General features: G+C 38.6%; 1 protein-coding gene across 8 annotated transcripts in view; it reads right to left on the reverse strand.

The window, feature by feature from the left end:
• Window positions 1-1,522: 1,522 nt before the first annotated feature.
• Window positions 1,523-24,536, reverse strand: part of ROS1 (ROS proto-oncogene 1, receptor tyrosine kinase) — a 71,750-nt gene continuing 48,736 nt past the window's right edge. For 5 of the 8 annotated variants that reach the window (XM_063389866.1, XM_063389864.1, XM_063389868.1 and 2 more), the window contains 8 exons: window positions 24,160-24,322; window positions 23,819-23,883; window positions 21,063-21,192; window positions 19,954-20,051; window positions 19,134-19,337; window positions 17,889-18,023; window positions 12,568-12,731; window positions 1,523-2,471 (listed from right to left, as the gene is read on the reverse strand). In XM_063389866.1, coding sequence (XP_063245936.1) covers window positions 2,326-2,471; window positions 12,568-12,731; window positions 17,889-18,023; window positions 19,134-19,337; window positions 19,954-20,051; window positions 21,063-21,192; window positions 23,819-23,883; window positions 24,160-24,322 — 1,105 coding nt within the window. In that variant the 3' untranslated portion in view covers window positions 1,523-2,325. Of the gene's footprint in view, window positions 2,472-9,378; window positions 9,425-12,567; window positions 12,732-17,888; window positions 18,024-19,133; window positions 19,338-19,953; window positions 20,052-21,062; window positions 21,193-23,818; window positions 23,884-24,159; window positions 24,323-24,536 lie in introns of those variants that run through there. The other 3 variants (XM_063389865.1, XM_063389867.1, XM_063389870.1) reach the window with 3 other exon arrangements.

Here is a 24,536-nt window from a genome sequence, read left to right on the forward strand (position 1 = left end):
AGAAGGGTGATACAAAATATGAGGGATTAAGAAACTCTCTTCAAGTAGAATCACGAGTGGATGCAAGTGAGGTTAAGTTTGCCTGCATCGAATCCAGCTTTATCATAACACAGTGGAATAGTTTATATGCATACTTACTTCTCTAAGGATGGAAAATGAGGGAGGGACAATGGAGTTTTGGCCAGTATATGAGTAAGGCCATACTCAGACCTCACACATTATCACTGAGCTTGACTCACATGACTGTGATCACTGGGAAGAGCAGGTATTGTGTCTTCCACTAAATTCAACAAGTTATAGATCAGGATCCTCAAATTTGGACCAACAAGTTAATTTTTTATCCTGGCCAACACATTTTTCATACTTTCAGGTATAAAAGGCATAGATCACTGGTCAATATCCTAAGTTTTAGGATATTAACCTAATTAATTAATTAATAAACCTAATTAATATCAGTGTACTAAAGTTGACACTTTTTTCTCATCATGCTGTGCTAAATTTTTCATTAAAATTAGTCTTGTCTTGCAACGCTTACTAAATGTGAACACAACAAGAATTACCTTCCCCTTTTTCCCTCTGTGTTGCTTTGTACATTTGTGACTGCTTCAAGACCTGGAGGGCATTACTCCTGACTGCTTCTGTCACTGATGCTCATCTTCCCCACTAATCCAGTTTACACATGCTGGTTAGGCTCTTCCATGGTTCTTTTCTAATGCAGACCTACACAAAACTGAATTGACTTGGGATATCACATCACAGGTGCTTGTGAGGCCTGTGAAAGGCATAGTCTTGACAAAATTTAGAGAGGATTGGAGGTTTCTCTTGCTAAAGAAAAGGCTATTTATGGAGTCCTGTTGCTCAAAACCTTTGTCTGTGGCTTGCTGACTGAGCAGTCCTCTTGACTTAAGTGAAACTATACACACAGAACACCTTCAGGTGTGGTGGCTACAGAATAGGGATCCTCCTGATTTCTGCCCAGCACATGCCATAGGTTAGCAAACATTAGTAATTTTTGAATTACTGAAATGGAAGGAATTGCTTCAACCAATCAAGCAGCACCTGAAGAGGAAGGAAACATAATATAGTATTTATTTGTTTATCTGTTGCTCATGGTCTGGTGAGCATAGTGAAGTGCTGAAATTGTATTTATTAGAAAATCTGTCTTTTACACTGATTTGTAGATGAAGAAAAATATTTATATAATGCTTGAAAGCATTTTTCAGGGTTTTTCAGGGACTTTGAAGAATCCTAATTCAAAATATCTCAATTTCTATTTCATTTTAGTAAAATGTTCAGACTCAAAGGTTTTTTTCATCTGTGTTGAATCTCTATTTAAGAAACTCTTGAACCTTGATGGCAGTGGAGTTGCTTCTTGCAAATGTATACATTCTGACATCAGTTAGACACTTTACTACCCTCCAGTGTGCCCCATTATCAAGTATTTGCGTTAAATTATAGCATGTTTCTAGCTTCCTATGTCAGTGAATAGCTCTGTATAATTTGCAAACTACTGCTCCTGATGGAAGGTTAGAAAAAGCCTATTGCTGTCTTTTATTCAATAATTCTTTGTATAAAATTTTATCATGCACTTTGAGTTGATCTCCAAACACACCAAGGAAGAATACATCCCTTCACCCAGTCTCATAAAAAATAAATGAGGATGATAAACATTCAGAAAGGAAAGGAGAAGAAATGTGAGAAAAGAGGATTGTGCAGACTCACAGATCAATTTCTGTGCAACTTAATATGCAAGATGATTGCAAACTTTTGTTTAAATTAAGTAGGTAAACAGACCACCTGCAGCAGAGGACAAGCTGGTCACCCTTCTTCAGCTGCTTTGGGATCTGAAGTTTGGTATTTGCTGTTTTTTCAATTTGTAAAATCCTGTTTGTGTACAGTGAAGCTAGACTTCAACAGTTTGGTTTTGTTCATGAGTGAGCTGGTCTGCTCTTTGAAGCAGCATACTGGTACTCTCTTTTGGAAGGGCTGCCTTGTGCCTGAGGCATATGTGATTGCAGAAACTTAATCTATACAACAAGTAAAATCCCTTGCTGTCTGATACATGTTTTTCTGCTTTACTATCTCCTGTGAAGCACCTGAACCATAAAATGTAGAAAACCAAAGGCTATGTAATCGCTGTCTTATCCTGATACACACCATTCTGGACCTTGTTATGTTTTCCAGTAGTTTTATTAAAGAATTGTTTGGGTTTTTTTTTCAGACACTTCTGTAAATATGATGACATGCAGAATATTTTCCTTGGCTTATGTCTTCTTTGAAGAGTTTTTTCTCTTCTTTCACGTTCTTGAACAGCAGTTGCCAGATTTAACTAATTTCAGCAGAATTGATGCTTTCTTCATCTGGGTTGCCTTCTTTGACTAGTACTAGGTAATTTAAGCCCTCTTGATTCCTGGTTTCCATTAGTGTGGCTGAAAGAACACTGTCTGAATCTGCACATGGGATATCATTATCTGCATTAAAAGAAAAAAATAAAGATAAAAGAAAACAAATGGGAAAGATACATAAAAAATAAAAGGAAAAAAAAAGAAAATACAACACCCCAGCAATATACATGTAGTATTAGAAAGCAAACAAAATCAGACAGCTGTTAGAGAAAGTTGGTCTAGTGACCTCATGAGAATGATGATTTATTATCTGCTATTGTCTGTGTGGACTAGAACTTGAAGCAAATCACTTGGGAGGGTTGCTTATCAGTGTTCTTACCTCCAGAGACAGCAATATCATGGTGAATACATGACTTGCTTCTTTTTCTTGTAAAGAAGAATAAAGCTAAAGTGATTTTAATCTGAATCTTTGTAGTAATCCTGTTAATAATACTGGTAAAGAGTCCTGTAACATTGGCAGTTTTCTATCTACAAAATCATTATGTACTGTCTCTCTAGAGGACTAGTCTAGACTTCTGTCTCTCTGGTATTCTGCCCTTCTAGAAGCTTAAACTTGGCAATCCACTGTTTTTCACATTTTTAAAAACTTTCCATTTTCACTAATTTGATACAGTTCATGTATACATAGTTGCTTGAAATCTATTGCGGGGGATATAAATTTTTTAAAATATAAAAATAGTTACCAAAATGCTCAAGTTATAATTGCTACTATTTTTTGCATTTATTTTTGTAACATGTACCTTCTTTTATAACACTCCCTCCTTATTTTACTTCATAACTGGAAACTTTAACGTGTGACAGTCAGAGTTATCTGTCCAAAGGAATCACAAGCATTGTGCTATTCCACTAGGGAACACACAATTTATTATGTCACTATAATCACACATCTCCCCAGGCTACAAAGTCTGAAATTTATTCCACATGCTAGAGTCCATTAGCATAGGAAATATTGTCAGGAAAAGTCTGAAAGAGAATTTTGATTTTAGAAACTTGTTAGCTAGATGGGGTTTGGGACACAGAGAAATCTGTGGTCACATACCACAGTGGCTGACAGCAATGAGAAATCATTTGATACTCACTTTGTCAGTTCAGGGCTATTTTGGCCATATTTAGTAATTCAGCTCCTACTAAGCCTTCACCAACCAATTCAGCTCTTTTGTGTAGTTGGTCTTTTGTTTTTAATTTAATGGCAACCTTCAGGGACAAGTTCCTTTGGAAAAAGCACACAGGCGAATACTGAGGGGACGTTTGCAGCAAACTCTTAAGAGGGAAACCTTAAAAAAAGGACCCAAGTAAAAGTGGATATTTACAGACCAGACATATGCCGGCTGACCTGCCTAAGTATAGAACACTAGAGGAGCATTCAGATTTGTTTCCTGTATAAGTATCTGGAACTGATGAGGTGATGTTTACACAAATGTGAGTATGAGGTCACTGAGATATTTTTACCAGATATATAGATACATTACTAATTCTTTCCCCAACAGGTCTGAAGAACTACAGAATATATAAAATTTTATAATCCTTTTTCAGCTTATGCGCCACTGTGTTTCTCATTACAGAAAAAAAAGAGCTAAAAAAATCAAACACCTTGCCTTGGGTTTACTTTTTGAGCTGGGGGAATGCAATAAGGAAGAAATACTATTTTTGCAGAATATTCTTATCATATCCAGTGATGGAGGAAGAATCTAATATTGATGACCTTTCTCCTATGACATGCCATGTGGAAGATACATTTTCACTTTCACAGTGACATTTTTGACTGCAAGTGCCCTTTCCTTCACTGTTGAGTCACCTCTTTGTGCAGTGTTCAGCGCTGATGAAAGTTTAGCACCATTCTGCTGTACAAGGCAAAGCTAACCAAAGATCTCAAGTTATATAGTACAATGCTTGCCTGTTATGTAAGTCAGCAAAGCAAGCAAATTGTTTTTGCTCATTTAGTTGGAGCAGAAGAATTAATGGAGATAGAAAATACTAATCATGTGAAGAAAAAATTCAGGAGATGTTGTGAAATTCCCCCAAAATGTGAGGACTAGAAGCACCACTAGCACCCTGGGTAGCCATAAGTTAATTCAGAGAATTCTGAATAACCTTTGGAAGTTCCTCCCAAAAAATGTTAAGAAATTGAAGGAAGATAGAAATAAACTGGAGTGGAGAGGCAGGTTGGTGTATTTATGAGATATCATTATTTTCTTTTCAATTTTAACATCGCTAAAATTAGTTGATTGATGTACAGTCATGCTGGGTTATACGTGAGTAAATGCAGGACAAACCATGTGATGTGATCCCCTCAGATTTCACAAGCAAAGCTGGGCTGAGTCAACAAAACACCCCAAGAGGAGACGTCCAAGGAGCACCTTCATGAAATCTGAAGTCATGCTGGAGAGTCAGCTCTACTGGCTTAAATTCTGAGGGATCGTCTACGCTGTGAACTGCTGCATAGTGTAGAGTTACCCACGTGTGCTTTGAACAACCCACCTCAGGGCACGAGGCAGGCTTGCTCTGTCAGTCCAGAGCTTTGTACAGGCTGAGGAGTGCCCCACTGGGAAGAAGGATCCCACTGAGTTCTCTGCTGTCCCAGGCAGACTGCTTCCAATAGCTAAAATGGCAAGTTCAAAGCTCAGCATTGTACTTGCAGAGACACGTCTGAGGTTCTAAATGCATGTGGCTTTGACCTTGCTGGACACTTTTCCTAGCAGAGCTGTGCTTAAAGCTTAAAGCTGATGCACATGTGAGCCACACTGCAGGTAAATTAATTACAACACCTCTCTCCGAGGAGAGGCAGAAGCTTACTCTAGAGAGCCCCACATTAATTGACACAGGAAACAATGATCGCCTGACTCATACTAATGAGGAATGGAGTTTGCTTGCTTAGCCTCCTCTGAGAAGAGCAGCCCTGACCTGATAAAATCTGTGCTTTCCCCTTCCCAATCCCAGCATGTCAGTCGGCCCCTTGCTGCGGCAGGGCAGCCACAGTGCCGAGTCAGGCCTTGGATCCTGCCTCACGATGGCAGAGTGCCTTTCCTTGCCTGCTTGGTAAACTCTGGGGGCTCACAACATGTTTTGGAGTCCTGCCTGGAAGGGTGCAAATTTTTGTGATGTCTTGATAAACAGATGAGGGAGTTTCGGTGTTTAAATTCAAGAAGGTGACAACACTTAAGAAGAGAAAGAATGTCAGTAGAAAAGCTGATTGGTTGAGACTGAATAAACTGATCTAGAGATGCTGATCTTCTATTACAGCTATTTCAGGGCCAGACCCTCAGCTAGCATAAATTAATGAAGTTCCATTGAAACCAGTGGGGTGCCACCAATTTACACCAGCTAAGCAGCCAGCCTGGGACGTTACTAATTCCGGGTGACATAATCCCATATGATGCTTAGCACCTTCAGTATGGTAAGGTATTTAGAAGTCCAGCCACATTTGCTGTTTCTCAGTGATATCCTCCTCTTTTTCTCATACATACTCCATCCTTTGTCACTGCTACACTATGTATGTGACAGTAAACAAGACTTACTGGCATGGATGGAACATATACCCCCACAGCGAACACATTCGAGTGAAACACTTGATGACATATCTTTGTGAAGGGTGAAAAAGGTGGCTACTGAACCTTGACTTCTTTACCTCAGCTGCGTTGTTAGCTCAAGGAGACAGCTCTTGTGTAGAGAGCATTATCCCGATACCTGATGACCACCTGGAGCTGGAGGGGCTGTGTTTCAGTTTCTGCACATAGCCGGTAAGAATATAAATAGAACAAATATATATCCGTTTTAATACTCCACTCTGTATTATGTATCACTGGAGATATATCTGTGTTTCCTGCCTAATGAAGCATATGATCTTGCATGGTTTGAGGGTGACTCACTGAGCTTAGTTATTCTGTCAGACACTAAAAGTGCTAAAAGTGAGAATTTTGTACATTTCCCCTGCCCTAGTCTGCTTGAAACAGTGTCTTTCCTTTTATTTTAATACATTTTTTAGAGAACTGTGTACTGAAATCTCTGTGTGCAAGAGTTACTATCCTAGTAATTACAGATATAAACCTGCTTCTTACCTAGTTCATTAAATTTTATAATATAAGTGCATTAAAAAAAACCCAGTTCCACATTTACTGCAATGCAGTAAGGCTATACAAATAGGAAACCACTCCCTTTCTCCAGGTTACAAAACAGGATTTATTTTACCAAGTTTTAACCACTCAGGTCTTACATGTCCAGTTTAAACTCATTGTCTTGGCTGTCTTTACAGTTAACAGAGAAAGGAGGAGAAAATTGCTTTGTGGAGACACTTAATCCACATCCTTGCCTTTGCACATTAACATTCCTCTAATATAGCTACAAGTTTCTGGTGACTGTCAAACTGCCTAGACACCCAGTGTAAATGCAGTTTTTATGTTTTAGTTGCCTATGTCTATCCACATCTGTCTACACAAATGTCAGCTCTTACAGTCTTATACCATCTGATTTTTTCCCTCAGTCTATGGCAAAGTATCGGTGTGACCTCACTTGCAGCATCATATGGCTCATGTGCACCCTCTGAAATCAAACACCACTTGTCTGGAGTACAAATCAGAAATGATTACACCACCAAGTTCCCCCTTTCTTGCAGTAACCACTCACTCTTTTTTGGAAGCAGCCTTTTCTCTGACCTCTGCAGGTTTTGGGTCAGCCATTCACTAAGCTAAGTGAGGAAGAGGATTACTAAATTTCAGAAAAATACAAAGGAGACTAGATACAAGGTTCTAAAAATGTCTCTTATCAACACATCTGCATTGGAGAAGCTTCCGTTTGCCCAAGTGATTACTTTCCATTCAGAGAGTGTGGAGTGGTTTTTAAAAGGCAGTTTGGTTTAGGAAAATAAACTGATGGCTCTTACATGGGGAACAGAAAACAGGTACTCACCCAGTACAGGATACAAACATAATTGATGATGAAATTGCTGATTCTAGCTTAATATCAAGCCCTCTCAGTGCAAGATTTTGCACAGAGATTTTAAAAAAATACAAATGACAGTTTTAGCAAGTACCTGAACTGCTGAAGAAATAAATACACTGGTTTTGGAAAGAAGAATTTTAAAAAAGAAACATTCTTAAATTCTAACTCTTGTATCTTCCTATATTTTTCAAGCAATAGTTTAGGAATTTAAAAAGCATGGTTTTGAGGCCGAATATGTTTCTTTTCAGTCTTTTATCCTGGATTTTCTCCAACTGCCTGGCATCTCCTCTTGCCAGAGAAGCCTCTTTTTCTGATCAATTAGACATCTTTTCCATATAGGTCCAAAAGGCACTGTGAGGAGCAGCCCTGATAAGAATAGTCCTTCTAGGTCATAAAGGCAAGAAGTCGCTCCAGCTGCTTAATGCCCAGTTGTCTGATGTCAGGAAAAGTGTTTGCCAAATCAAACAGGTGTTTCCATCTGTAAAGGGGCACTCACAGGACCTGAAAAGCTATAGTGCTGTCTTATATGTGCAAATGTAAAAACTGATGCCTGAAAATAGACGGTCCAGTTATTTTTACAGCAATGCAGGGCCGTCCCTCTAGCATGCTGTGCTTCTTGGAACTGGGGGAAGAACAAACTATCTTTCAGCAATGAATGGGAACTCTGGTGACAGGGCCTGTGCCCAGTAAACTCCCATTAAATTCAAAATCCACTGGTGTCTCAGTCTTCCAGCTGGATAATACTGCCCTCACTCAGATAAATATTGATACTTCTACTTTAAGCCCACAACCAATGTCTTGGGAAAGCCTGTCAGAACAAGAAGGAAAAATTCTAAATGGGTAGACCCTGGTCTGGAGTTTGCTTCTTTCCCTTCCAGTGCAACAGTGCCAGGAGGTGCTGGAACTGCTCAGGCGTGTTTATTGACACTTGATGCCTGCTTTAGAAGGGTAACTCTTGCAAGAACACAACACGTGCCCCTTTTGCCATCCCCATGCTCTCCTATTAGCATACTATCCACTACAGACTGTCTGTATTGGTTTACACACACTTGCCATCTCTGTGTCATACTGCACTGGCTAGGTTATTGAGTAATCTAATGTTCTTCAGCTCTCCCACCTATGAAATTACCAACAGCATGTATGGACCTGCTAGAAGTGTGGCTACCCATGGGTAGGTAAGACTCAACACAGTTTGGAAGATGTGGGATTCCCTGTAAGGCTAAGTATCTTAGCTATTTTGAGGCATGTAATTTCACTTTGCTTGACATTTGTCTCTTTCTTTTGGAACTAGGTCACCTGGTGAGAGCAAGCATTTCTTGGCTGGAGGCTTGTGACTGGAGTTTCATTACACACAAAGGCCAATGACCGTGTATCATTTTTGGAAAATGTTGTCGAGGACAATCCATCATGGAACAGATTTTTGGATTGTTTGTTTTGGTTGTCATCTTTCTACTACTACTATGAACACAAGAAATACTTCACTTAGTCCCAGCTAGAAATGAATACTAACTTAAAAATCACTAACTTATTATACAATGTGTGGCAAATTGCAGTCTGAGACATATTCCATGCCCCAAACTGTTTTCGACAAGGTCATCATGGTGCACACATTTTAGTCTGGAAACTCAAGGAGAACCAGAATGGCCTTTTCTTGCTTATATCAGTCTCACTTCTGGAGCCCACATCTCACTGAATTCCCCTGCATGAGATTTGCATGGCAGGTAGAAAAACAACCAAATTAATTCAAAGCTGGAGAGCTACAGAAAACTGACATGCATGTGTCCCTGATCAGGTAATCCAGCAACATAAGACATTATGAGGATCCTAGGGCTTCAGTCAAATAAACAACATTACATTTTAATGAGTTTATTAAGACTGTGCATGGGGAAAGATGGAGATAACCTACAGGTGAACTATAAATATGCAGGAAAATATGTATGTGTATTGTAGAGACATGTAAAGAGCCAGTCAAGTGTTTAGTGTTTTAAAATACATTTAAATAGAAGGATGATATATAGATGAATAAAATTCAAGCTACCCTTTTGCTTGATGGGTATCTTCTACACGAGAATCATCAAATGAACCTGAGGAGAAGTTAAAAAGGACATTTGAGAACTGAAGCACAAAAACATTGAATTGGAAGCATGAAAACAGTTGCTTTGTCTTCTGCTTCCAATACAGAGCCAGCAATGGGTCTGTGGTAACAGCAGCTGGGCAGAACCCATGGAAAGGGAAGAAGAGGGGGAAGTGGAAGAGGGAACATGGCATATAGTAGGGAAAGGTCCAAGGCTCAGGAAGACGACGTGCCAAGTAGAAGTCCTGACGGACAAAGATCTGCCTACACTGAATCGCCCTGCTTACCACAGTGGGCCAGATTTTACCAGCTAAGTTATTATAAACATGTTTAATGGAGTATGGTTTTAAAAGTGACTGCTGTCAACAGATTCTCTGACTAAAATGAACTTTATGGAGTACTGCTATTATTAAGACCACCCTAAAGGCCATTATTCTACTGTATTTTATACACTAAACTGATTTTTTTTTTCAAATTTTTATCCTTCAAACTGACACTTTTCATGTTTCATGGAAGCCTCAGTCCGTGTTTTCCTTTGCAACTTGGTAATTTCCAATAATATAACTTTTGTTGCTGTCAAACAAGCAAAACAATGGTCTTTTCTCTGTGACCTCTGCTGTGTGGCAAAACCTGAAATTTTGGCAAAACAATGTTTTTTACATTAAGAACAAATATTTGTCATCCCAGTGAAAATAATTATTTGCTCAGATTGGGCAAGTTAAAAGCTGGAGAAAGAGCAGGCTTATCTGACACATGCTAAGCAGAGACTTGCACTGAAACTAAAACTCAGGTTCTATCTGTGCCAGGCCTGCTCCATCACAAACACAGTAACCAGTATTCCAGCCCCTTTCCCCAACTCCAGGCAGCAGAAAGGTAGGTTTCTCTAGAAATTTCAGCCCTGCTAAAGATTTTGATAGATATTGATGTAATGCCACAAGAACTGCTTAACTCCTTTAGTATCCATGTCTCTGTTGCCTGTGGAATTAGGGAACACAGAGAAGAGATGCCTAAGCTAGGAAACAAAACTAGCTCAGGAGTGGGTGCAAGCAATTGAATCAGTACAGCCCTGTGTCCAGCGGATGTTGTACTCCTGTAGCCATCTGAAAATAAAATCTAGTCTGAGATACTATAGCTGAGATGTTGTATTTTGGACACTATCCTGAGCAACGTGTTTGGGTGGACCCTGCTGGAGCAGGGATGTTGGACTGGGTGACGTCCAGTGGTCCTTTCCAGTCTCACCCACCCTGTGATTCCGTGTGAACTAAATCAAAGTTCACACAGAACTAAACTAAATTAAACCAAATCCAGCCAAGTCACCTGGATGCAGCCATCATCAGTGAAAAAAACTAATTTCAGTTTTTTCAGGCAAAGGTTGACTTCTGCCCTGCTATGATGTATGCCCAAAAAACAGGAGCTGTCACTTTCTGCTTCTGACTACAAAGCTACCTAGAAGAGTATCCTAGATGAGCCTCCTAGCCTGCAGACAGCTGCATTTAGGTGAGATAAAGTCCATCCAAAATGTAAGGCCTATTAGCTTGGGCATAGTGCCTAATTAATTGGCTGTAGTCTTCCTGAGCAAATGCCAGGTTTACACTTGTGCCAGACTAAGTATCTCTTTCCTGAATGTCATTATCAAGAACCAACATACCCTTAAAGAAACTAAAGAACTACACTACATGCAAATTGTTTTTTATTATAACATAAGGGTGCAAAATCAGCTATTAAAAAGCATGAAATAATGGATTATCTGTGCTGGTCCATTCATGTCTTTATAAAGTTTTTAGTCTTGTAATGTAAACATGCCATGAACAGACTGGATTTGACATAAAAAGAAACCATAATGGAAATAAACTGACATATATAAAGCTTCACCAAATGATAAAGATTAGCAAAATATGAAGTTAAGTGACAATCGAACAATGCCAGTGAACTGAATATAGATAGTATCTTGAAGAAAAATGTCTATGTAGTTGTGTAATTAAGTACTGTGTCATTCCTGGGGTGGATCAGGAAGTTTTCAGGTAAACATGAAGTACTGAAGTATAAAAACTTTTGTGAATCAGGGTGAGTTCAGCAAAAATTTGTGAAGGAAACAAAAAACCCACCAAAAACAAACAAACAAACAAAAACCCCCACAAAAAATCACCATCAAAACTAAGCCTTTAGATATTTTAGAAACAGTCAGGTTTGGTTTTTCTAGAATGGAAAGCAGTTCTTTTACCATTTAGTATTTTTCATTATAAAACCATAGCATGCAAACAGATTAAATGAAAAAAAAAAATCTGTAAAACAAAACTGAAATATTTCAATAGATAACAACTTTCTTTTTGTGGAATTCAGATCACATTGTTTACTAATATTGTTCACTTTTTCTCAATATTTAGTTAGCCAGGAGCTACTGCAGAATGTGAATAGATAGCTGTTCTGGCCCAGCCAGGATGTTCGTTTCCATAGTTAGATGATTTACATCTCAGTTGCACAGACTTCAAATTTAGCATCATCTTATCTCATAATTCCTGTTTTCACAACTTTAATAATGTTTCTATATAATTGAGCTTTGTTGTGCCCCATATCTTAAGTATGCCTACCCTAACACCACTTAGTTTATTCATTCACAGTGTGCAGAGCATAGGCAAGACCAGAATTGGTCAGGGTTTGGGCTTGGATAAATGCTGCCTTACTAGGATGCTTAAATTATGCCTCACTTTCAAGTGGCTGCTGAATCTCCTAGAGGAAGTGCCTAAGGCCATGTTTAGCTCATGGAGAGGGTGCAGATGACTTTGAAACTGGGACAGATTTCCACACAGAAGCCTACTAAAACTCTCCTGGCTCTGCACGGAACGAAGGCATCAATTTTAGCGGAACAGGGTTGTGAACTACCAAGAATTTAGATGCAAATTGGATGTCTCTGTGAGTCAGGCTAATTACAACCTCATCTGGGCTTTTTTTGCTTGGTAATCTTACACATCCTTTATCTAATTCCTTGTACCTAGCAGGCACGTAATGAATCTTTACAAGTTCAGCATGATAGAGGTAAATCTTTGCAGTTTCCATTTAACAGCCAGAGAATTTGAGACAGTGACAAATGCAATGAGAAGCTCTTTGCTTACAGGGCAGAGGCCGCAAGAATAGCGGGCGCTGGCCCAGACTCACCTTCAAAAGCTTCATTGATGACTCCAGTTGATGCCTCTTTGTCTTCAAGGCAGTGTATGAAGGACAGTGGAGAGTGTCTTATCTCTTGCAGTTTGTCATGAATATGAGAGAAGGTAGGTCTGTTGTGAGGTTCTTGGGACCAGCATCTTGTCATTAAATCACATCTGTGAAAAAAATTAAATGCAAACAAAAATGGTAATAGAATCATTCATCAACACTTACCATTAAACACCTGAGAAGAAAGTTTGGCCTGAAAACTTTCTGTGTGGTACAAAGATTATCATCAGCTGCTGAGGCAATGAAAAATAAATTAAAGATCAAATTAAAGTCAGAAATAATTACCATGAAACACTTTAATTTTTTGAAGATGGATATTTTTGAGTTTGGAAGCAGATATAACATTAAAAAAAGACACATTTGTCATGAACATCTATTCTCACTGAGGAAGTCTGGAATGCTTTCTAAGAAAGCAGACAAGGAGGAAGTTTTCTCACAGAAAAAAAAAATTTAAAAAAGAAAGTGTATAATCAGAAAGAACCTGAAATTTTCAACTTATTTAATCCTCCTTCAACCCAAGCTACCTCACATTCAGGAGAAGTTCAAGGTAAACGCTCCAGCACAGGGAGAGTTAATTTCGACTTCTACCTCCAGATCAAAACAAATAGGAATAAGTTTTCCAAAGGCAAAAATGGTATGAATTTCCTCGGGGTGCAGGGATTCCAGCCCACCTTGTACAACACTTCCATTTAGTGGAAAATTTACCTCCTGTTTGTCTAAATGATAGGATTGTTTTTTATTCCTTGCTCAAGGTGAGTTTATGCTACACAAAACCAAATCCTACAAAAGCCGGAGAGAGACAGGCTGAAAACCAAAACACAGCCAACACCTGGACATGCTAAGTGTTGGGAGTGGAAAGAGGTCTTAGAGTCTCAAAACCAGAGAGCAGCCAGTGAAAGGCTGGTTCAGGAAGCTGCATCTGGAATGTGGAGCATTTACCTCTAAGCCTTAAGTTCAAAACCTCCCCTGACACACATCTTCCCAGACCTGCTGCTATGTGATACCAGGCGTTAATCTGCCATGTGAAGTGAATTGGCTTGCTCAGATCTTCACTTATCCACCTTTAAAAGTTGACTGCTGCTCTTCACCACAACTGGGCATCTTAAAAAGCCCTTAGTGGCAGCTGGGAGAAATTGCTTGACTTAATGATTTTTCAGTTGTATTTTTCAATTAAAATTATTAGTTTTTATTTCAATTATTTATTTTATTAAAATTATTTCAATTATTAGTGTCAAGTGAGAATATGAGTAGAAAAATTGTTTCAAAACTGCTTTTCATCAGCCTGTATTCTTGTGGTTTTCAAGCTGAACAGAGTAATTCTGTTTTTTCCAAAAAGATTCCATGAAATTTTGAAAATCCATTTTAGGAATCTAAAAAGTGGTAGTGGCTTCCCAACACTATGAACCACTTCATCTGCTTACTTTCAGGTGTACTGGTTATTGATGACATTGGAAATATAGAAGGAAAAGGACTGAATAGGACTCAAAATAAGGTTAAATAACTGGTTTTCCTTCTGCTGCCAACAAAGTGTCTGTCACACTGAATTCCAGCCTTGGATGCTAGAAGCCAAACAATCTTCTTTCTGGTAATGCTTGTTGGTAGAATAACCAGACAAAAAACATGAGTTCGGGTGCTGTGCCTCAGCAGGTTGGCACTTGGGCTCTCATGAGCAGAGCTTTGTGGAAAAAAGAGCCAGCCACTGACCAAGAAACAAACAGGAAACAACACATAAAGCATAGACTCCTAAAATGTTTTGGGCTGGAAGGGCCCTTCAAGGATCACCAGCCATGGGTAGGGACATCTTCCACTACATCAGGTCACCCAAAGCCCCACCCGACCTTGCCTTGAACAGTTCCAGGGATGGAGTACCCACAACTTCTTTGGACAATCTTTTTCAGCATTTCACCACTCGTATTGTAAAATAATTCTTTCTTATATACAATTTAAATTTACCCTTTTATTTTATTTATGAAACAAGAACATCACAAATGTGGATTATGAATATTTTTGTTTTGTTTCCTATGACCAATCTCTGTCTTTCTAAACAACTATTTTTTAATTGAACAGTCTGCTTTATAAAGCCATTCAGTTTTGTTATGGAGTAAGAATATAAACTTCTGCCAAAACTGTAATTCAGTACTGTAATTTTCTCATTTTAATTATATTCCATATTTTTATTTCCTAAATCAAATTACTTGGTCATTGGCTTAAAATATCAGTACTGGTATTTTTCACTAAGTCTTTAATTCAGACAGGCTTTAGGTTTTTAATGACAAAAACTTTCATGTTGTCTCAGAATATATCTACACATTTTACATGTACAGCTATTTGTGGCCTGACATTTAGCTTTTGAGGCACTCTGTGACATCCTAAGCTTTAAGTCATATGGCACAAACTTTCATTAGCTCAGAAATGCATGAGACCAGTCGAGGGGGTGAAAAACAGCTTAACATACATATAAGTGACAGATTGGACATTTTCCTATATTTTGGGGACCCAAACACGGGCTAGCAAATACTCCAGCACTTCAGAGGATTCCCCTACTTCATGGGGAAAACCTGTCTGGAAAAAATGGAACATGACAGTTCCCAACACAACGTTAGCTAAAGGTTTATGTTAGGTTTAAGAACTGGCCTTTACAGTAGATGTACACCTACACACCTACACTTCACACCTGTGCTTTATCTGGGGGTGACAACCAAATGTCCAACAGAGCTGCTTACGTAGGTCTAGTTAGAATTGGAGTGCCTGGAAAAGCAAAGAATATTCAGTATCTGATATTGGAGGCAGAATGTGAGCACTCCTGAAATGCACTATAGTGCACAGAAGCTACAGGCATTACCAATTTTTTTTTCTCGCATGAAATAGGAAATACAATTTATGTGTGATTTTCTTAGAAAAGGAGAAAATTTGTCACAATGAGGAGCCCTTTATTGCATCTGATGCATTCCATGTAAGGCCTTCCTCTCCCTCACTCTCTTAATCCCTCCAGAAGATCATTCTCAGAAACAAATAGCAAAAAGCTTTAATTCCCAAACTGAAATTTCTTATCAAAGTCAGTTATGTAAGTTTGCATGGGGCTGAGCATTTGGTGAAACTGCAGTTTCAAGTCTGCAAAAGTCCTGGTTCTTGTATAAATTCTCTAGACTGTAATCCACAGCCCCTGAGGATCTGTGTTAAATTAGCTCAGTTCCTTCCAAACCTTGGCATTCTCTTGCATGCAAGCCTCATACCCAGGTGGCTGTGCCAGACGTGGATCTCTGACTGCAAATGTAGTTACATTCATAGATCTAATTAATTCTTCAATATATGTGTCTCATTTATACAGCCCCCAAGCTCCAACTGAATTTTTCAATTCATTACCAAGCTTTACCTAGCCACAGATCTCTAGAGAAAAGTAAGTGATTACTCCCTGGAGTAACAACTTGTGGAGGCAAGAGAAAGAATTTCTCCCCCTTCCAAATAAAAAAAATCAACCAAACAACCCTTTCTTCATACTTTTTTGCCCCTAGGTTTCTGTGCCAGCCCTACTTGCACTTGCAGTGTAAGCCTACCACAGATTCCTAAACACTTCTCAGCTGAAGTACTTTGGCCTTTGAACTCTCTTCCTATCAGTGATGGTTTGTTTTGTCAAATGACAATGAGCAAGCCAAAGTGCCGAGGAGACAATTACTGACTGCTGATGTCCTGATACAGGTTCAAAACCACAAGGAAGGAAGCAGGAATGTCAAGAATTCCGGCATGCCATTAATGACCTAGCAAAGCAGCAAAAAGCTGTTTACGCTACTGACAGAAGCTGCATGCAGGTGCTGAGTGTTCACCGAATGAGATAAAAGATGGTGCAAGAGTCTAAGCTCAGCAGCTCTTTGGCTTTCAAAAACTACTATTAGGCATTGATCCTACAAGTTACAACAGGCAGAACAGTATTTAAGATCTATCTGGTACGCTGAATTCAAGATCTAGGACCTTAAAAATTATTTAGAGCAAAGTTTTCTTGATTTTTCTGAAGATCTAGTTGCTTGTTATAACGCAATTTATGAGCCTCTGCTTAAGTCTGAATGTCAGACTAGTACATGGATATAGCTGCCTCCTGTGCTTTTTTATTCACGGGACAGCTGTCAGAAATTCCTTGAGGAAACTTTTCTCAGCACAAAATATTGCAATTAAAATTTCTTTGGGCTTTTGTTTGTTCTGTGACTTCCAGTTCTCCCTCTGTTATTAAAATAAAATTCTGATCTCTTCAGTTCTTCAGTTCTTCCAAGTGCTAAGGCTTGGTTTCGGGTTTTTTATGTGTTTCATATTGCTAACATGGTGTTTCAGCTATATCTACATAATGATAAATAATTACCTTCTCTTAAACTCAGAACATGGTAACTGGTGTAGGATCTATCACAGAGATATTGGCTTGCCAATCACAGAATTATTCTCAAGCCTTTTCTTCAGCCCTGGGAGTAAGAATTTTTCACTTTCAGTAGCCTCTCCTATTTGTAGGACCAGCTGTCATGTGCCTTTCCGTGACTGCTTTTGCTGAGTGGGTGATAAAGAAATTGAGTCATGAAATTAGACAATACTGAGTGATCGTTAGGCTCATGTTCTGCTTCCTCCTTTATACACCTCTGGTCAGTTTGGGTTTGATCCACTTGACATATTTATTTTATTCTGTTAATTGCAAGAATTTTGCAATTAAACCCAAGTTTTGTGCTCAAGACACCAATAGAAATTGAAGGATTAACTTATCCAGTCCAGCTAAAGACTATTTAGAAGTGCAGACTTCCCTTTTCCTGTACTGCTTCAGCTTTTCTTATTGGCTTTTATGAATTCTCTCTACAAAGGGCAGAGTTTATTTTTCACAAATGTTCTAATTTGTGATATAATAATAATAAATATATATAATATATTATATAATGCAGCCTATTCCTGCACCTACCACTAAGAAAGAGAGTTTTATCCACAGTCACAGCTGGATGATATACAGAGACTGGTAAAATCTTTCTTGGAGCCATCTTAAACTTCTAACCAATACCTTCAGGTACTCTCAGTCTGTTCTCACAGTACTACCAGATACATACCTTAAATTCTTATCCACAGGCTGGGCTACTGGATGAATTAATAGCAATTTTATTTAGCTAGTTTTATTGGAAACAAAAATGGAGGATGCTGGGCTCTCCATGGGCATGACTAACCTTCACAATGATGACCAACTGGCAAAAAGCCTCTTGTTTCTTATGAATATTGTCAACAACATTTAAACAAAATTAACTTACAGGTCATCAGGACAATTGCTGGGAGATTCCAGCCTTCCTCCTGATCGTACATGGTGTAAAACTTCTGTATTAGAGAAACCTGGATATGGTTGTTGACCCAAAGTCAATGTTTCCCACACTAGTACTCCAAAAGCCCTGAGAAACACCATGGAAGAAAAAAAAAAAAAAAAGAAAAATTAATAACCCTGGTCATCATGAAATCTCCCTGTTAACACTTAGATTGTGTCTAACCTAAGAAAAATTAGGAGTAAGAAGACTTAATCGGTTTTGCCCCCAAGCTAGTCTCTGACATAGCTGAAATAAATGTGCAGAACTGAGATGCTTTCTCAGATTCACTGAGATGCAGCTCAGAAGACACTGAGTGCCCGCATCTTCCCTGGGCAACACTCAGGCTGAACATGTCCTCATACAAACAAAGTGTTTTGAAATCTCTAGAGGTGTGGCTTAAAATGAAGAAGGACAAGTTCTTCTAAGCACCACTTGTGGAGCAATCAGCACTTCATTTGGTTTGGCACAGAGTACTAAACTGCTTTTATAGATAAGTGCAAGAGTAGCAGCCAAATAGATGGGTGCAGGCACTGGGGACTTGGAAGACCCGTGGGCCGAACACCTGTGGCCACCAAAATCTAAACTTGTGTGAATATCAGGTTTCATGGATCTGGTTTAGTCTGGGTTTTTTTCCCATGTTTCCTGACAGTGCGTCTCTGCTTCTTCACAATAAACTCAAAGCCATGCAAATACACACTTTTAGCAAACATCAAAAAAAAAAAAAAGCACTGTGACCTTCCCCTGATGATGCTGCAAAGTCTGATCCTCAAAATAAAGAAGTCTCTAGAAGAGGGTGAAACTGTGAGAGCAAAGTATTTGGCTATTGGAAGGAAATGTCAATAAACCTAATGGAAAACAAAAGTGGAACAGCACACAGGCAGTCAATTCCCTGCCCAATCAAGTAGAAACCACATTGTGGGCCTAGTACAACTGTAAAATTGTTTCAGTGACACTAGTTCCTTCCAGCCAAAATTCAAAGAGCTCGAAGCATAAAGAAATATATCTGCAAAATATACTGTCCTGGTGTCAAATATTTCATTAGATCCTTAACATTTCACTTAGGAGGAAATCTGCCCTAACTTAAAAATTATTAGAGATGACAATATACAACCCTATAATTCCTCCTCTAAACCAATATTTTCTTGCTGCAGGATTCAGCACGGTTATCCCCACAGCTGTGTGGCTGCTGTAACTCACCAGACATCAGAGCGACTTGTAAAGACACCATCAATAAGGCTTTCAGGAGCCATCCATCTGACAGGGAGCAGACCTTCTCCTCTTTTCCTGTAATAATCATTTTTATAGACATCTCTGGCAAGTCCAAAATCGCCGATCTTTACTATCCGGGATGAACGCCCATATTCCTTCTCAGACACCAGGCAGTTGCGAGCAGCCAAGTCCCTGATTTGTAAGGCAGAGGAAAGAGGATGGAGTTAGCACTGCAGAAAAGCCCAGGTCTGTAAGTCACCTGGCTCAACATCCTCTTCAGAGTAGTGCCAGCCCCAAGGTTGGAACAAGTGATTTAGGGCCTCACCCAGTTAAGTCTGGCATATCTTCACAACTGGAGATGACAGCCCCTCTGGACAACCTGTTTCAGTGATTGATCTGAGATGTTGTGAACACTATTATCCAATTTCCTTTGCTGTAAGTTGCGCCTGTTGCTTCTCATCTTTTTCGTGTACCTCTCTGAGAAAAGTCTGTTTCTGTGTCCTCTAAAGCTACCCATTAGGCAGACAAAATCTATACATGGATCTTCCACTTGTCCTTCTCTCTGTTGCACCAGATGTGATTCTTGCCTAGGGTTCAGTAAGTCCTTGGTTCAGATTTTAGAGAAGCCCACCATTTTGGGAGAAAATTGTGAGTGATATTTAGCAGAAAAGCATAGCATTAGATTTTATTCCAGTACTCTCTCCTGTCGTGTTACATTGCGAGATCTTTCTAGACCTTTTTTTCCTGGGTAAGATGAGTCCCAATAGTGTGGGTAAACCTGGGAAGACTAAGGCAGTAAGTTCTGTACCTGTGTATAAAGTGCATCTTCTCTAAATAGACACAGCCTTTGCAGACATCCAAACATATATCCAAGAGGTCAGTGACTCTCAGTAAAGGGCTCTGGAGCTACAAGAAACAAAGATAGAAGTTAGTTATTTCTTCCACCTTTACCAACTCAGAATGCCAAACTACCCATGCAAGATTTCCTCAATGAAATGTATTTCCCCATTTGAAATGTGTAGGATTTTTCCAAAAGAGTCAAAGCACAGGTGCAAAATCTCTCTATGTCAACCAAGTGAATTCTAATTTGAAGGAGGGTAAATTGTCAAATCACTGCACTGTAAGGAAGGTGAATACATTCTGTTTGATTTGCAGCTCAGAATACCCTAGGATCTTCAAAGTTGTGGAAGAAATAGGACCCTGAAGATTGCCTCCCACTATCAGATCAGGTTTGTTTATTGCTGTATTAATCAGTGTAATATATTTTTCAAATAGAATATGTGTATACGAATTTTGGTAGAATTTGACACTGACTGTGGATTTGATCTGATTATGTAAATGAACTATACAATTGCTAAAATGCTATAAAATTTCATTTTGACCTCATCATACCATCCCGATTCCTAATCCTCACACTAACTGGAGAAAAATTTACTTGAAATTGTTTATTCTTTATTCTTTTCTTTCCTTCTAAAGAATTTGAGGACACAGGCATAGGAACAGTATATTGTTATATGTTTGGACAATGCCTCTCACATTAGGGATATTGTTATCCAAAGACAAAAAAAAACCCTCTATGATTACTGCTAAAATCATACATATTCCCACATACATGAGCACCATTATCTACTACCACTTTCGAAAAGACAGTTTATGATTTTCACACTGAGAAATCCAGTAGACATCTAATGACTGAAAGCAAAATTTGGTCAGTGATCTAATGACATTCAATCTTCCTCACAGCATTACTGATTGCAAGGTCAGCACGGAACACTGAGGTCCCAGGGTGTTAAGGAAAAGCCAGGTCAGACCTTGCAAGTACAGAACAGCTGAACATCAGCATGGACTTTTGGAAAAGGAAAAACTGAGAAACTGTGGGCAGTTACAGGCTAAAAATAAGAGTCTCATGGTCTTTACCTTTTTCTTTCTGGCTCCTCGTAAATAGCTGAGTAGATCCCCTCCTTCCATCAGCTCCAGTATAAGATACTGAGGTTCATTTAACAGACACACACCAAGTAACTTCAGGATGTGGGGATGATCAAATTTGCTAAACAGAAGGAAGCAACTGTAAGATTACATACAAGAAATCCAGCTGGTTGATAGCCAGCAGAGTGTTTATAGTTGCAAGTAATGAATGAGCAGTTTGGCCTTTACAATCCTGCTTCTATGAACTGCATAATTTAGTAGCTCTTAGTGCCCGAATTTGCTCAGTCATTGGGAGAGTTCAGGGACATCCTTCCAAAATACTCTCTTTGACACTAATGCATGCACACATATTAAAAAGCACATTTCATTGTATTTCCAGGAAGCAAAGTAGCCAAATGGCAATTTCTTCTAGGAATTATTCATCACCTGTACATTAAAGATATCTACATTATTTTAATAGAGTATTTTTACTACTACGTTCACAGTAGAACTGCTGATTCAGATAAATACACAAAAGTAAAAGCACATGGTGCAATATATTATTTTCACAGTTCAGAGGGGGACAGTTTTTCACAGTACACTTGGAAGAGGAACAAAATATATATGCAGAATACTTCTAAGTATACTAGTAATTGTTTCTGAGTGTCTAAGACAGGGATTACCACAGAGCAATCAGTACTCTCAGTACTGCAAGTATTCTTCAAAGAATGAAGAATATTTATTGCCTCTGTCAGTGCCTGTGTCTTTTCAATCACTTCACTTGTGTTAGAAAATGCTTTTCCCCTCTCACTGCTGCATGAAAGCACTTGCACAAGCAGTCAGAGAAACTTGACTCTATTGGTAGAATTGATGGTGTCCAAAACGCTGTCAAATGCAGCAGTGTAAACAAACAAATAAGAGAGGGATATTTTCCTTCTAATCTCTTTCAATTTACCTAATCTCAGGTGTGGGCAAAGACTCTTGCAAAAAGTGTGATTTAGAATTTGACAGTTCCGCCCCAGCCCCCAGCACAGACCTCTCAATCAGCCAAACTTTGGCACTTTCAGGAACAATAAGAGGGGAAGGAACACCTGGCACTTTCCTTTGCACACAGTGCAGACCTTTCTCCACTGAACTGTCATTCCTTACTTCCTGAGGGATGAGACAGACACAAGAATTTCCTACATTTGCACACAAATGACTCACCAATAACCAACATCAAATGGCTTTTTGAAATAGAGGCTACTCAATATTCCCTTTGTTGCATAGTAATAAAAAGGAACAAATAATTCCAGCTTAACTGAGCCAGCATGCATCACATTACCAGCCAAATGTTAATGAACATCCAAAAAGGCAAGCAAAATAAAAGTTGAACTTATGTATCTTACAACTTGAATCTTATTTACCTTATCTGTTTGTAAGCAGTCAGATGCACTTATTTTTCCTTTGTACCCTTGGTTTCATTTATGAGACATTACAGATGAAAGTAAAACCATTAAAACCTCCATGATAGAAGTAAATAATTCATTTTTATATTAAAAATGAAATATTCAAATATTATAAAGTATACATTATTGTTATTGTCATTGTTGCTGTTGCTGCTGCTGGTGTTTTTAATGACTGTGGGGATTATATAATACTTAAACTTTTCTATTCTCCTAATTTCTGATTTATTGTATTGGTGTATGTATGGACCCATGTCAATGTTTACATTTATGCAAAAAAATTTCAATTATATACTCTTCCAGGATTTCTGGGTTTGGATTATTATCTGCAACAAGAATTGGGAGAGCCTCAGAAACTTTAACTATGGGTTCATATAATTTCCATACTACAGAAAAAAAGACCTTAACTGTGTTTATGACTGCTAAGTATATTGAAGATGGATTATAAGGAATTCACAAACTACTCTTACTCTTTATCATTAATTTGCACTTTAATGACATGGTTTAATTTCAGTTTTAAAAAGCCTTTTACCTCATTCAGTTACAGTGTGTCATAAAAGGTAAAAAATGCAAGATATATTTTTTAAGTATGTAAGCACACAAAAATTTGAATGTTGTGAAAACAAATGTCCAGTTTCTGGACACATTTTCTGTGTTATTTTAAAAAGTTTTAAAAATTGCTTCTACTTCTGCATACATAAAATAAAAGTCAAAGAAGTGCAAAAGTGCATCTGAAAACTAAACTGCACTGTCAGTCTTATACTCAAGTTGAAAACTTCAGTTGAACTTCTTGTTTCTGGGTACATTCTAGAAAACAAGATTTTTAGCTGAAACACAAATCTTGTTATGTGAAATTCTTGCAGTGGTGACAGATTATTTTAACACTACCTAAATAGAAGGGGTATGTGGCAGCCCCTAGTGGCACATTTTTAAAAAATATTTTCCACTGTAAGTTACAACTTCAAGGCATCGGTTTGTTCTGATTTGTTTCTTTCAGTAAAATGGAATTAGTCAAATTCTGACCAATTGCCTTTAGCAACTAGCATGGTTTAGGGAAGCAAAGATACCGAAATACACCAGTACAATCCCAAATAAATCCATGATATGAGCATATTGAATCTTGAATTTTGCTTATCAGATTTATGGCTTTAGTTCCATGATATTCATCAGTAGTGATTTACTTGTTTGGCAGAGATACAAGAACACCCCCAAAATGCTACAATAATCTGTTTAGAGGAAAGCCCTACTTTCATTCTTCTGGAAAGCCACCACCCTCAGAGGATACCAGCTTTGAAGGGTGCGCATGGACAAAGCTGCCCCTACCTCATTAAGTGTGCCTCCTTCAAGAATTCACTCTTCTCATGGTCTGTTGCACCCTTCTTCAAAGTCTACTCAACAGAAAGCAGAAGAAACTTTTGAAGTAACATTTGGTCATCATTACCATTATCACATTGCGCTTAAATAAAACGATCAGACATAAATGTGGCCTTAAATACACAATATTTTCTAGAAATCATTACAAGACTGAGCTTTAAGAGATCTGCAAGAAACTGTGGAAGGAAATATCCATATCAGCCCAACACTCATTTCTCAGGTAAAACTTCTGAGACAGACCTCTCTGCCCATTCCATTCTGTTGCCAGAGAAATACACAGCTGTGATTACCTTGACTGCTACTTTGGATTCTCCACTTCCATCTGCCAGGATATCTACTGCAGTCCCTTCATATACTTCTCCAAATGCTCCACTTCCTAACAATTTGTGTAGGTTGAGTTTGTCCCGAGGGAAAGCTGGCAGTGATTCAATCTCTGCTTGAGAAGGAAGAGTGCTACAAAACAGCAATACTGGTCACTTGTTCATACCTAAGGATGTCTGAAATTCTATTAAAATTCAAATTAAGCTGGTACTATTTGTCTCCTCAGGTATATTTAAGGGAAACTCAGGTGAGGCCTGGATAATTTGAAAGTTACTGGAAAACACCAGGTCTTCTTCTTTCCCAGTGCACTTGTGTTTCTTGCCAGAGTGACATGAAGGTTGGGCTG

The sequence above is a fragment of the Prinia subflava genome, chromosome 2 (assembly GCF_021018805.1).
Source record: "Prinia subflava isolate CZ2003 ecotype Zambia chromosome 2, Cam_Psub_1.2, whole genome shotgun sequence".
NCBI lineage: Eukaryota > Metazoa > Chordata > Aves > Passeriformes > Cisticolidae > Prinia > Prinia subflava.